Source organism: Leucoraja erinacea, chromosome 8 (genome assembly GCF_028641065.1).
Source record: "Leucoraja erinacea ecotype New England chromosome 8, Leri_hhj_1, whole genome shotgun sequence".
Lineage (NCBI taxonomy): Eukaryota > Metazoa > Chordata > Chondrichthyes > Rajiformes > Rajidae > Leucoraja > Leucoraja erinaceus.
In genome coordinates this window covers 35,694,158-35,708,997 of record NC_073384.1, presented here as the reverse complement: position 1 = coordinate 35,708,997, position 14,840 = coordinate 35,694,158, and the positions used below count along the sequence as shown (strand labels likewise).

At 42.7% G+C, this 14,840-nt stretch overlaps 1 protein-coding gene across 1 annotated transcript in view; it reads left to right on the top strand.

Moving 5' to 3' along the window:
- kif25 (kinesin family member 25) overlaps nt 1–14,840 on the top strand; it is a 95,943-nt gene that overhangs the window by 66,878 nt on the left and 14,225 nt on the right. Inside the window, exons 13-17 of the mRNA XM_055640006.1 lie at nt 1,171–1,249; nt 4,830–5,428; nt 8,612–8,766; nt 8,852–8,983; nt 11,361–11,516. Coding sequence (XP_055495981.1) covers nt 1,171–1,249; nt 4,830–5,428; nt 8,612–8,766; nt 8,852–8,983; nt 11,361–11,516 — 1,121 coding nt within the window. The remainder of the gene's footprint in view (nt 1–1,170; nt 1,250–4,829; nt 5,429–8,611; nt 8,767–8,851; nt 8,984–11,360; nt 11,517–14,840) is intronic.

Genomic DNA, 14,840 nt, shown 5'->3' with positions numbered 1-14,840 from the left:
GTTTGCAGTCCGAATGGCCTCTGGGAAGAAACTCCTTCTCAACCCCTCTGTTCTCACCGCATGGCAACGGAGGCGTTTGCCTGACCGTAGCAGCTGGAACAGTCCGTTGCAGGGGTGGAAGGGGTCTCTCATGATATTGTTGGCTCTGGAGTTGCACCTCCTGATGCATAGTTCTTGCAGGGGGGCGGCCGAACGCAGAGCTCTGCAGAGCCTTCTTGTCCTTGGCAGAGCAATTCCCAAACCAGATGGTAATGTTGCCGGACAAGATGCTTTCCACCGCCGCTGCGTAGAAGCACTGGAGGATCCTCGGAGACACTCTGAATTTCCTCAATTGCATAACTGTTTGCAGTTCAATTTCACTCCTGGTGTAATTTCACTTCAACACGATCTCCAGTATGATTTATGCCAGATAAATCAAAATTGGATAAAGCAACATAACAAGTGCTACTCTCTCCAATTTCTGGGATTCTGTTTCTGGATATTTCTGGAGGTGTACTGCAGCACACATCCTGCAGTTTATCCAAAGTGGTCATGCTATGCTGTGCTCTGAACAATATTACTTGGCAATGAGGATTTAATCTTTAAAATGGAAGCTAGTGTAGACAAATCTTAGAACCTTTTCCAAAGAAACATCATGTTAAGAAGGTGGTGCGGAAAAGTGTGATTCCATGAAAGGACAAGGACAACATCTTCTCATAAGTTTGCCAACATACATTTGTGTAAATTAAAACCTTTGCTTTTATCTGCTGTAACTATTGTAGATTCAGCAAAGGTAGACTCCTCAGCTCCCTTCTCTGACTTATGGGGCTGTCCCACTGTATGAGCTAATTCAAGAGCTCTCCCGAGTTAAAAAAAAATATCAACTCGTGGTAAGCACGTAGAATGTACTTACCAGGTACGTCAAAGCTCGGGACGTCTCTTAGCGGCTCATAACGCTAACGGCAGGTACTCGGGAAACGCGGTAAGCTCGGGAAGAATCGTGAAGATTTTTCAACATGTTGAAAAATGTCCACGAGAGCCCCGAGTACCTAAGAGCGGCTATTACCATAATTCTCTAAGTTCGAATCAGGGGAAACTCGGGAGAACTCTTGAATTAGCTTGTACAGTGGGACAGCCCCATTAGAAACGCCCAGCAATGTTAATGATTTGCAACTGTTTGCTGTCCTTCAGCTGCCTCAGTGTCTGTCCTGTAATGGTCCACATCCTTGACCTCTTCACAACCTGTGGCTGCTCAGAGGCAAAAGAGGCTGTGAGATTTGTCACAGTGATCTATCATGTATTCCTGCCTTCTTAGACAGCCGATACATCCCAGAAATTACTACAGAGGACCAAGCACAAACTGACAGGCAAATATCAACCAAAGAAATATTACAAGCAATCAAATCGATTGCGAGCAACAAAGCTCTGGGACCAGATGGTTTCCCAATTGAAATATACAAAGAATTTGCAATCAAACTGGCTCCAACACTTAAATTGTTGTACCAGGAAATATTTAGCCAACAGAAACTACCTCAAACAATGTCGCATGCAACCATATCAGTCCTACTTAAAAAGGATAAAGACCCACTATTGTGTGGTTCATACCGCCCTGTAAGCTTGTTGAATTGTGATTATAAAATCCTCACAAGAATTTTAGCCACCCGTCTGGAAACAAAAGTCTCCAAAGTTATTAAACCTGACCAAACTGGATTTATACCGGGCAGGCAGTCATTCTATAACATGCGGAGCCTACTTAATGTATTGCATACACCTCACACCACAGAACAATTGGAAGTAATTGTTTCTTTAGACGCCGAGAAGGCATTCGACCGTGTCAAATGGCAATATTTGTTTGCTGTTCTCAAAAGATTTGGCTTTGGTCCATCATTTTTATCATGGAGTAAAATATTATATTTTGCGCCAATGGCAGCTGTGCGGATCAACATTATAATCTCTGACTACTTCCAGCTCCATAGGAGCTGCAGACAGGGCTGCAGCCTTTCTTCCTACTTATTTGATTTGGCAATAGAACCACTTGCTATAGCTCTTAGGACAGAAGATAGTATCAGAGGTATCGTTCAAAGTGGTAAATCTCACAAAGTATCGCTGTACGCGGACGACCTGCTGGTATATATATCCAACCCAACTGACTCCATACCATAGCTACTGCATATATTAGAGAATTTTGGCCGCCTGTCGGGTTATAAGATAAATTACTCAAAGAGCTTGCTTTTCCCAATCAATCACACTAACGGCAACTACTCCAGCTTCCCATTTAAACTTGAGAAAAATGTATTTACTTACCTGGGAATAAAAGTCACCCATACCATGGGAGGTTTACACAGCCATAACTTTAAATCATTATTAGAACGAACAACAAAGGACTTCAAAAAATGGTCAACACCACCACTCTCATTAATAGGTCGCATTAATATCATTAAAATTACAGTTTTACCTAGATTTCTTTATCTTTTTCAAATGATTCCCATATTCATACTTAGGCCAACTTTTCAGCAATTCGATAGACTACTCATCATTTATTTGGAACACTTCAAATCCCAGGATGAAGAAAATATACGGAAGTTCTTAAGAAGGCAGGTGGTCTAGGTTTGCCTAACTTTATCTATTACTACTGGGCTGCAAATATTGTAAAACTTTTACATTGGACATATTCATATGAGAGTAAACAGGGCACAGATGGAACTCCTATCTGATCCTCTACCGATAATCACCTGCTCACTACCTTACAATCGCAAAATACAAATGACAAACCCAGTGGTTAAAACCTCGCTTAAAATATGGCTATAGCACAGGTAACATTTTGGACTAAAAGGTATTAGCAGGCTTTTCCCAGTGGCAAATAATCAATTTTTTACATCCTCAATGTTAGATACTGCGTTTTCATATTGGCATAGGAATGGACTGATATATTTTTGTGACTTGTTTACTGACGGAACGTTCACTTCCTTTGAAACGCTTGCTGAAGACCACAATATACCCAGGTCTCATTTCTTCAGGTATCTTCAAATACGTAGCTTTGCTAAAACTGTGTTTACCTCATTTCTTCATCTGTCCACTAAGAGCCAATTACACACTATTCTGGAGTTGGGCCCCTTTGATAAGAAACGTGTTTCAGCAATTTACACATTAATACAGGAATTAAAACAAATAACCTGGGACAAAACTAAAGCGGCATGGGAGAGAGACCTGGGTGTAGAGCTTTCTGATGAGGTGTGGCGAGAGAGCTTAATTCATATACACATCTCTTCGCTGTGTATACGCCATGGGTTGATCCAATTTAAAGTGCTTCACCGTCTTCATTATTCAAGAGACAAATTTGCCAGAATCTTTTCTACCACAGATCCTGGCTGCCCTAGATGTGGCCAGAGCCCAGCCTCTGTAGGACACATATTTTGGACATGTCCATCTCACAACAGCTACTGGGGAAACATATTTGAGGTATTCTCCCATATCTGCACACAGACTATAATTCCTGACTTGCACAAGTTATCTTTGGAATACCCGCCCCCACACTGTAAGCTTACAAATTTACAAGCACATTTTCTTTAGCATTTGCATCACATAAATGCACGTCGGCCTGCCTTGTCCATGCTGACCAAGTTGATTGGGTTAATCTCATTTCCTTGCATTTAGTCCGTAGCCCTATAACCCCTTCCTATCCATATATTTGGGCATAGCTGGTCCAGCATAGCTTGGCCATGACCATCAAAAATCAAAGATTGGTGGATAAATTCTGTCATGTCGGAAATTGACTTTTGCCAGGCAATTTGGTGACACGGATATTACTTGCTCCCTATTTACCCATACCTGAATGTTGTCTATGTCTTGTTGCATCAAGGCATGGACTACCACATATGTAACTCATAAAGGGCTCTGTCTTGGCCTGCTCCACCTATATTTATGCAGGGTCAACACAACATTTGGGATACAAGGCAACATGAAGCATGGATAGAAGAGGTGGAATGTGGTAGCAGATGAAAATGGAAAAAAAAACTTTGATCAAAATGAAGTAGCAACGTGCATAGAACATTGAATGACAGGAAACAGGAAGCGGAGTGAAATATGAAGTAAAACATTTTGGAAACAATTGGTTGGTTGGACATGTGTGGAGACAGTAGAAGGGTTAATGCAGCAGGCCAAAGATCCTTCATCAAAAGTTTGGAAAGAGAAAAAACACGAAAGTGAGGGAGGGGTGCAGAGGACAAAGGAAATATCTCTGATAGGTTGTGGACAGGATTACCATGATGATCAGTTGCAATGAAGAACGTGTGAAGTACCGGCATGGAGGCCACTAAAACGGGCCCAGAACATGATCTACTGGCCCGGGATGACAAGGTACATACGTGAAAGAACGGAATCATGCGCTATCTGCAACAGCTTGTCACCACACCAACAGAAGCAGCCCTTCCTGCCTCAGCCGGCTCCCTTCCGTGGTCCTCGCTGGCCGCCGACATCTTCGAATGGCATGGGAAACATTTCCTTGTTCTGGTAGATTCCTACACGGGTTGTTTCGAAATTGACCTACTCTCAACAATCACCTCTGAAATAGTGATCCAAAAACTATCAATCCACCTGTCCATGCATGGTACACCCGTCCGCCTTCAGACTAACAACGGAATCAATTCACCAGTCAAAAGATCAAGAACTTTGCCAAAAGCTGGAACTTTCAAAACGTCACCAGCAGCCCAGAGTACCCACAATCCAATGGACTTGCCGAATGCACTGTTCGGAGCGCTAAACAACTCATGGAGCGCTCCTACCTGGCTAAATCTGGACCTACTAAACCTGCGGAACATTTCAAGGTACAGCATTCTTGGTTCCCCGCCTAGCAGCTAATGTCCCGCCAGACACATCCACCACTGCCCGTCTTCCAGCAACAGCTGCAGCTGCAGGTCCGCTCTCCCACCGTGATACAAAAGCGAGTGCAGTTTAAACGAGACACGCAAAAGCGGGTTTATGACAAGACTAGCAAGCCGCTCAAACCACTTGTACAAGGACAAGTGGTACGCCTACAAACTGACAAAGGACATACCAAACTGGGGCACATGCATGGCCCCTCAAAGGAACCACGCTCCTACCTGGTCGAAGTGGATGGTATCCTCTACAGATGCAACCGTCAACACCTCCTTCCTGTGAAGGAACCTCGTCCAGCGCCTCCGGGTCCTGATGCCCCACCGCTCGTGTTCACACGGACGCCTGATGCCCCACCACCCGTCGTAACCAAGACCACTCACTCCCCGCGTCGATCTGCCCCTGCGTCTCCTGTTGTAACCGGTGCCCCGGGCTCCCCGCGTCAGTCCGCCCCCGGTTCCCCTGCAGCGGTCTCTCCCCACAAGCCCGTTGGGTCTCCCGCGGCATTACCAAACCAGGTCCCCATCTTTTTGGAAGGAAAGGATGATGAGGCAGTCCCCTACCGCACGAGGACCGGGTGGGTTAGTATGCCACCCACTAGATATGACGATTTTGTTTAACCCGACTATATTCCCTCAGCTTATTGTTGAAAGTGCTTTTGTTGCTTTTTCATTTCTACAAGAAGAGAAGTAGATTGGCTATTGCATGTTAGCCAATCAGAATGCTTAGTAATAATAACTCTGCCTAGTGCATGCTTTATAGTGTAAGAACCTGTCTACTGTATTCAGTAGCTGCAGCAGACTGAATGTATGATGTACTGCATATCTGATACTGGAATGAACATTAAAGATGCTTACACCTTTACCTGTGTGAGAGTAAGGTATTTACACTGACCACGATTCTTCCTTCCTGTAACATCTCCAGCATCTTTCGTGTGAGTCACCAGCTAGGTTTATTGAATCTAGATTTATTGCCTTACAGGGGTATGTCAACAAATAGACCCTTGAACTTCTATGGGTGTACAGTAGAGAGCATATTGACTGGTTGCATCACGACCTAGATCAACAACTAAAATGCCCAGGAATGAAGAAGATTGCAAAAAGTGGTGAACACTGCCCAGTCCATCACAGGTACTGACCTCTCCACCATCAAAGGGATCTACAAGTGTCGCTGCCTCAAAAAGGCAGCCAACATCATCAGAGACCCATACTACCCTGGCCACATTCTAATTTCACTCCTGCCATCGGGAAGAAGCAATAGGAGCCTGAAAATTCTAACGTCCAGTTCAGGAGCAGCTTCTTCCTTACAACCATCAGGCTAATAAACACAACAACCTCCAAATAGGCTTGAAGTTACATAGACTTGGAGGCATTATTTTTGACTTTGCACTATTATTGTTTGTTTATTTGTGTGTTTGTATATATATATATATATATATACTGCATTATTTTTGTTAAATAAGTGTTTTACAGAGTGTGATTTTTACATATCTGTTGTGCTGCTTAAGTAAGAATTTCATTGTCCCGTTTGGGGACATGTGACAATAAAGCATTATTGACACTTCAAGTGGACTCAAGAGACGAGTCATAAATGGCGTTTAAATACATAAATTTCGGCAAAAAAACATATTGACATTTTGGAAAAATACATCGGTACCAACGCTTAAGATGTGGATTTCAAACATGTTGGAAACCCTACATCTTGAAGAAATACGATTCCTCCTAACAGACAAAGTAGACCAATTCCAAAGGATTTGATCTCCATTTGTCGATTTCTTGGAAGCATATGGTGCAATACAAACGTAGAAACGATCCGTTTCAGGACTGGGTGAATGGTGGCCAACCTTTATTCTACTGCTTTCATCCTCTGCTTTTTTTCTTTTCATTCTCTTTCCTCATTTTCCGTTTCTTACTTTCTGATATCACACACGTTTCTATTTCTTTTCTATTCTTTCTCTGTCTCCTTTTTATTGTAAAAATAAAAATAATAAGAAGTTGTACATGAATTGTAACATGCCAATATATACTAGGTACCTAAAAAGGTACCATATTATTGTACTTACTTCTAATTAAAGAACAAATAAATAAATAAATAAATAAATAAATGGATACATAAATTTGAACCGGCAAAGCCCAAGTGGTTAGGTTGACCAATTATGGACTTGATTGTTTTTACTTCCTGTTGCATTCAAGTCGACATGAGTACAAATTGCTGAATGATGCTGAATTCTGCTACTGGACAAGTCCCTATCTCTCTGTCTCCCATAGGCAACCAGGTATTTTGTCACACCAGTTGCCCTGACCTGTGGCTGTTAATTGCAAGTATAGGACAGGGAACCTCTGGACCTCTGTGGTGTAGGCTGAGAGGGCTGAAGTAATAGGCTCACCAGGTCATGGTGGATGGGTCACTGCACTCATGCTATCTGATGACAGCACAAATTTGCTTGCAGTACTGACTCTAGGAGCTTGATGCTTGACACGGCAATGTAGTCTAGAGGTGGCTATGCCTCATTTACCTTCCATTTTCTCGCAACAGTGATTTCTCCTACCTACGCCTTGTCATGCCTGCAATGTCTTCTTAAAATAGTGGAAATGAAGATCTGTGCATTATTGTAGCTGGTCAACCCAATTAGTTGTAATACTTGAAAGTTTTACATAACAGTGATGGAAACAAAGATCCACAGAAGTTCACCACTTAAACTATAATTTACTGCTCAGACTGCCTTCACCTAGTTAAACCTTCACCCCCTCCCCCTCCCCCCAGCCGCTGAACAACTCCACACACACACAGAATCGAATCTAAGACTCTGGTTCATAAATTCTTAGGTAGAATTAGGCCATTTGGTCCATTGAGGCTACCCTGCCATTCATTCATGACTGACCTATATTTTCCTCTTATCCCTGTTCTCCTGCCTACTCCCATTTGCACCACTGGGTCACCCTTCAGATGATAAATTGGCAAGATGATGCAGCCCTACCTTTTTTAGTGGTGCAAACATTTGTAATGATGAATACTGAAGATTATAATGGTGTGTAGAGGAGTGTAGAGACTGGTGGGGCAGTCGAGAACTCATTGCTACAGAGGGCTGTGGAGGCCGTCAGTGAATATTTTTAAGACAGATAGACAAATTCTTGATTAGAATGGGTGTCAAGGGTTATGGGGAGAAGGCAAGAAAATGGGATTAGGAGGTAGAGATCAGCCATGATTGAATGGCAGAGTGGACTCGATGGGCCGAATGGCCTAATTCTACTTATATAACGTGAACTTGAGATGTTTAGCATGACAGTCAAGAGTAAGCAGAATCTGTGAAACTACAGAAGAAGCCTCTGCTTTTCTCTTACAGAATTTCACTTGGTTATCCATACTCAAACTAGATAAGTTACCATTACAGAATATGAACTGTATCTGTGTCATTCTGAAAGTTATTCATATTCTTTGAGGGATTAAAAGCAAAGGAAATTCTGGAGCAGAAGGTAGCGTAAGGAACCTGTGGCCAGGGTTGTACTATAAGCATGGCATAAAAGAAAATTAATGCGACTGCAGATTCTGAAACTTTACTAGGAAAGCATTCTACCTTGCATCGGTCATTTTTATTCCATAAGACCCTCATCGGTAATTATCCTTCAAGATAGCTCCCAAAGACTACTGGCATCAAATAGAGCTTTAATTATTTAATATTAAACTTTGTTCTTTGCAGTTCATGATAGACAATGTTTCCTGCTTTACTAGTTTATAACATCATTTTTTTGTTGTAATACAGACATGTTGAAAATCCTGCAACAATTCTGAATATTATCTCCCATGGTTTACGACATAGAGCCAAGCACTCAACATTAATCCATGAACATTCCTCACGGTCCCATCTTGTGATAACAATCACTGTCACCACAAAAGCCACTGCTGACAATAGGCCAGGTAAGGAAGCCTGAAGAGAAAAGTAACCCAGTAATCGAGTTTGTTGATTATTTTTCAGTTGTTTTTTTAAACTTTATTGTTCTAGATGTATGCGCATCATTGAATTCTCAGTCTTCACAATCCGTGGCTGTGAACCACTCAACCACAGAATCTACTATGTTTTCAAGACATAAAAGCAAGCTACAGCTGGTGGATCTTGCTGGCAGTGAATGCATAGGTAAGCGGCATTAAATCCTTCCACTCGAACAAGCTAGCCACTACAGTGAACAAATTAGTCACTTTTAGTTTTAGTTTAGTTCATTGGTACGTGGACCGAGGTTTGCTTCATCAAATATCTAGGTACCAACAAGGATAATTAGATATGCTAAATTACTAACAGATAACTTAGAACCTGCTGAAATACAGGTATAAAGTGGCTGGTTTTCCTCTATGGATAACTTTAAGTTGGGAAAAGGGGAAGTACAACGGGATTGGCTTTCCACACCACTTAAAAGGCAGTGAATCTACAAATGGTGATTTTGCACTTTCCATCTTCTGATTTTTGACAGTACCCTGATTGGTGAAGGAACCAACTAGCTCAGAGATGCATTCTACTGCATCCGCACTCATTTTAACATGATTCTACTTTCCCAGTGGCAAAACCATGCATGATGTACATGTGCAATCAATATACTTGTGTTATATTGTGCACTTGAGGTGTATTTTAAAACAGGAAGGCAGATTATTATCTAAATGGTGTCAAGTTGGGAAAAGGGGAAGTACAACGGGATCTGGGGGTCCTTGTTCACCAGTCAATGAAAGTAAGCATGCAGGTACAGCAGGCAGTGAAGATAGCGAATGGTATGTTGGCCTTCATAACAAGAGGAGTTGAGTATAGGAGCAAATAGGTCCTTCTGCTGTTGTACAGGACCATAGTGAGACCACACCTGGAGTATTGTGTGCAGTTTTGATCCCCTAATTTGAGGAAGGACATTCTTGCTATTGAGGGAGTGCAGCGTAGGTTTACAAGGTTAATTCCCAGAATGGCGGGACTGTCATATGCTGAGAGAATGGAGCGGCTGGGCTTGTATACTCTGGAATTTAGAAGGATGAATTGAAACATATAAGATTGTTAAGGGTTTGGACACGCTAGAGGCAGGAAACATGCTCCCGATGTTTGGAAAGACCAGAACCAGGGACCACAGTTTAAGAATAAGGGGTAAGCCATTTAGAACGGAGATGAGGAAACACTTTTTCAATCAGAGAGTTGTGAGTCTGTGGAATTCTCTGCCTCAGAGGGTGGTGGAGGCCAGTTCTCTGGATACTTTCAAGAGAGAGCTAGATAGGGCTCTTAAAGATAGCGGAGTCAGGTGATATGGGGAGAAGGCAGGAACGGGGTACTGATTGGGGATGATCAACCATGATCACATTGAATGGCGGTTCTGGCTCAAAGGGCCGAAGGGCCGAATTGCCTACTCCTGCACCTATTGTTTATTGTCTATTTTGGTTCCCGGCAACCACTTACAGACATGGTAGGATATTTTATTTTTAAAAAGCACACAAAAGATGCCCAGTGCTTTGTATGGTTTAAAGGTGGAATGGGACTTAAGAGAATATAGAAACTCCTTATGGTATCTGTGCTTATCAGCCCACTGTGCAGCATCAGATCTCCAAGATGTTGGTGCTAACTATTCAAGGAGTTAGAAAAACCTCCTCCAGTACATGATAATCAGAAAAAAAATCTGATATCTAGAGATTATCATCATGGCAGATGACAATTCAACAATCTAAAGAAGTTTCTAAAATCCATGAAAATAGAAAATCTTGACCAAGCCTTAATTGGGCCATGTTCTGAGCAATTTGAAAAGACATTATCATTCCAGTTGTGCAGGAGTGGACCATTATAATCATCTTCAGTATCCTGAGCTAGGGAGAGTTTAAATCAGCACAGATATCTGCTCCTGATCAAATATTAAATGTATCAATACAGCTGATAATTGGCATATGTGTTCTCCCAGGAGCATAATTCTGTTCTTAGTCTACGTGCAATACACAAGCGAGAAAGGAAAGCAAATTTAAAAGACCATATACATTTTTGAGTTAATTATTAAATTTCGATAAACTTTTTTAAGAAATAAAACTGGATGGCAAGAGGCAAGAATTGTGATTTTGAATATGCTATCTTCTATTGGTATCCTCATTGCTTATTCTGAGTTTTATCTGAGTCAATTTTATAGGAATATTTAATTTGGGTAGTTTACAACCCAGCAGTATGTATGTTGAATTCTCTCATTTTAAGTAACTTCCACTAACACTCCCCTCCGATCCTCTCCCCTCTTCCCCCTTTCTCAACCCTAGTCGTTTTACCAGCTCCACAGTTCATCACATTGTATCCCTCAATTCTCCTACCAGAGCACCAGCCTGCCTGAGGTCATTTGTTGCCAGCACTGATTTGTCCTCACCTCCAGCTCTTCCCCCTACTTTCAGTCTAAAGAAAGGTCCCAACACAAAACATAATCTATCCTTTTTCTCCAGAGATGCTACCTGACCCGCTGAGTTACACCAGCACTTTGTGTCTAGCTTTCATGTTTAACCTGTGGTTTGATTTCTGACAGGAATGTCAGGAGTGACTGGAGCAGCTTTGAGAGAGACTTCTTTTATAAATCGCAGCTTAGCAGCATTGTCTGATGTGCTTGGAGCACTGGCAGAACAACGATCGCATATACCTTATCGAAACAGCAAGCTGACTCATCTACTCCAAGATTCCTTGGGTATGTACATATTCAGTAAAATCGTTTAATAATTGTCAATAGTTTTTGATTGCAGGTGCTTGCACTAATATTCATTATGCACACAACTACAACTTGCAGAAGGACACTTTGTGCAAAATCAACAAGCTGCACCTTACTTTCAAATTTCTATTCGCTTATGTATGGTTAACGTGTTTCAATTACTTGATGCTTCTGAATGAGGGCATGGCCAGCCTGGGATTCAACGCTTTGCTTTGCAGTTTGACTTAGCCTGCAAAATTTCAACATGGCTGGATACTCGAGGCATCAATGGATTCATCTTAAAGCATCTCTTGAATACCCCCAGCATGACAAGGATGAGGGTCTCAGAGCAGAAAGGAGGTGGTTGGAGGAAAATATTGCCGTCAAAGACAGCAAAAGTAGCAGACAGGACGGGCAGGAGCACAGGAAAAAGAGAGGAAAGTCCAATGGTTTAAACTGCATTTATTTCAATGCAAGGGGCTTAAAAGATAAGACAAATGATATAGGACATAGATTGGCTCCATGAAATAAGATAATTTAGCCGTAACAGAAACATGGCTGACAGTGATGGAAATGGGTTTTAGGAACTAGGGGCACTCTAAGGTCCATGAGGCTGAGGTTGGGAAGGAAGGGGGGGGGGGGGGGGGGGGGGGGGGGGGGGGAGGGGGGGGGGAGGGGGGGGGGGGGTCATACCCGTAAGAGTACAAGAATGCATAACTTGTTTATTGTGTATTTATAATATAGTTTATTGTGTATTATATGTCATAGCCTTTTTCTCTCTCTCTCTCTCTCTCTCTCTCTCTCTCTCTCTCTCTCTGACAGACAAAAGCAATGATCATAGAGTGGAATAGATGGTATTTCGGGCCGAGACCCTTCTTCAGACTGACAGTCAAGGGAAAGGGAAACAGGAGATATAGGCATATCTTCCACTTATTTGTCCTTAGTACTGTCTATATCTCTTGTTCCTCTTTCCCCTGACAGTCTGAAGAAGGGACTCGACCCTGAAATGTCATCTATTCCACTCTATGATCATTGCTTTCGTCCATCTGTCCGCTCGCCCTTGGATTAAGTAGCACAGGATAAAGCTGTGAATTCACTCCATTCCCCTCCCATTCCCAATCGGACCTTTCTGTCCTGGGCCTCCTCCATTGTCAGAGTGAGGCCCAGTGCAAATTGGAGAAACAGCACCTCATATTTCGCTTGAGTAGCTTACACCCCAGCGGTATGAACATTGACTTATCTAACTACAAATAGCCCTTGCTTTCCCTCTCTCTCCATCCCCTCCCCTTCCCAGTTCTACCACCAGTCTTACTGTCTCCGACTGCATTCTATCTCTGTCCCACTCATCCCTGACATCAGTTTGAAAAAGGGTCTTGACCCGAAAGGCCAACCATTCCTTCTCTCCAGAGATGCTGCCTGTTCCGTTGAGTTATTCCAGCATTTTACATAGATACTTAGAAAATAGGTGCAGGAGTAGGCCATTCGGCCCTTCGAGCCATTCAATGTGATCATGGCTGATCATCCACAATCAGTACCCCATTCCTGCCTTCTCCCCATATCCCTTGATTCCACTAGCCCAAGAGCTCTACCTAACTCTCTTTTGAATGCATCCAATGAGTTGGCCTCCACTGCCTTCTGAGGCAGATAATTCCACACATTCACAACACTCTGGGTGAAAAGGTTTTTCCTCATCTCAGTTCTAAATAGCCTACCCCATATTCTTAAACTGTGGCCCTTGATTCTGGACATCTCCATCATCGGGAACATGTTTCCTGCATCTAGCGTGTCCAATCCCTTAATAATTTTATGTTTCTATAAGATATCCTCTCATCCTTCTAAATTTCAGTGGATACAAGACCAATCGTTCCATTCTTTCATCATATGACATTTCTGCCATCCCGGGAATTAACCTCGTGAACCTACGTTGCACTCCCTCAATAGCAAGAATGTCCTTCCTCAAATTAGGAGACCAAAACTGCACCCAATACTCGAGGTGTGGTCTCACCAGGGCCCTGTACAACTGCAGAAGGACCTCTTTGCTCCTATACTCAAATCCTATCATTATGAAGGCCAACATGCCATTAGTTTTCTTCACTGCCTGCTGTTTCTTGCATGCTTACTTTCATTAACTGATGTACAAGTACACCCAGGTCTCATTGCACTTCCCCTTTTCCTAATCTGGCACCATACAAAAGAAGGATCCCGACCCGAAATGCCACCCATTCCTTTGCTCCAGAGATGCTGCCTGACCCGTTGAGTTACTCCAGCATTTTGTGTGTACCTGCCATTCAGATGATAATCTACCTCTTGTTCTTGCCACTAAAGTGGATAACCTCACATTTATCCACATTATACTGCATCTACCAAGCATCTTTCTACTCACCCAACCTATCCAAGTCACCCTGCATCCTCATAGCATCTTCTTCACAGTTCACGCTGCCATCCAGCTTTCTGTCATCTGCAAATTTGTTAATGTTACTTTTAATTCCTTCATCTAAATTATTAATAGATATTTTGAATAGCTGCGATCCCAGCACTGAGCCTTGAGGCACCCCACAAGTCACTACCTGCCATTCCTACTCTTTATTTCCTGTCTGCCAACCAATTTTCTATCCATGTCAAAACCCTACCCCCAATACCATGTGGTCTGATTTTGCCTACTAATCTCCTGTGTGGGACCTTATCAAAGGCTTTCTGAAAGTCCAGGTACACTACATCCACTGGCTCTCCCTTCTCCATGTCACTGTCTACCTGAACTTAGTTGTTAGGGATAACATTCATGTCTTTTCATTCATTTTTGAATGACAATTAATTTCAATTCAATTCAAAATGTACAGGTCTATTACCAAGAAGATCTTGGAACATTTCACATTGTTTGGCAATGCTCTGCATAGTCTACTCTTCTGCCTCACTTTCCCAGCATCACACGGGAGGGCTGCTCCCCCAACGCAATATTCCACCTCTCCACCAATTCCAATATTGGTGACCAGTGGGGGGGGGTGGCATTCTGGAGCGCTAGTATGGGTGTTGCGGTCTGAAGGGTCCAGAGGGCTAGTATGGATATTGTAGGCCGTATGGATTCTTGGGATGGCGGCTCAGTCACTCAAGCCTACTCAGTCACACTAATAACTCTTTTATTCTTCATCGATGGGTAAAATCCTCTTGTCCTGCGCAGTGGAGGGGGGCTCTGAGTAAGATGGCCAAAAATCACAGCCGTAAGTGGCAGCGTTTTTTCTAAAATCAATATACAGAACAACAGGAAGTGGTCAAGATCAGACTTTTAGTAATATAGATAGATACACACACACACACACACACACACAC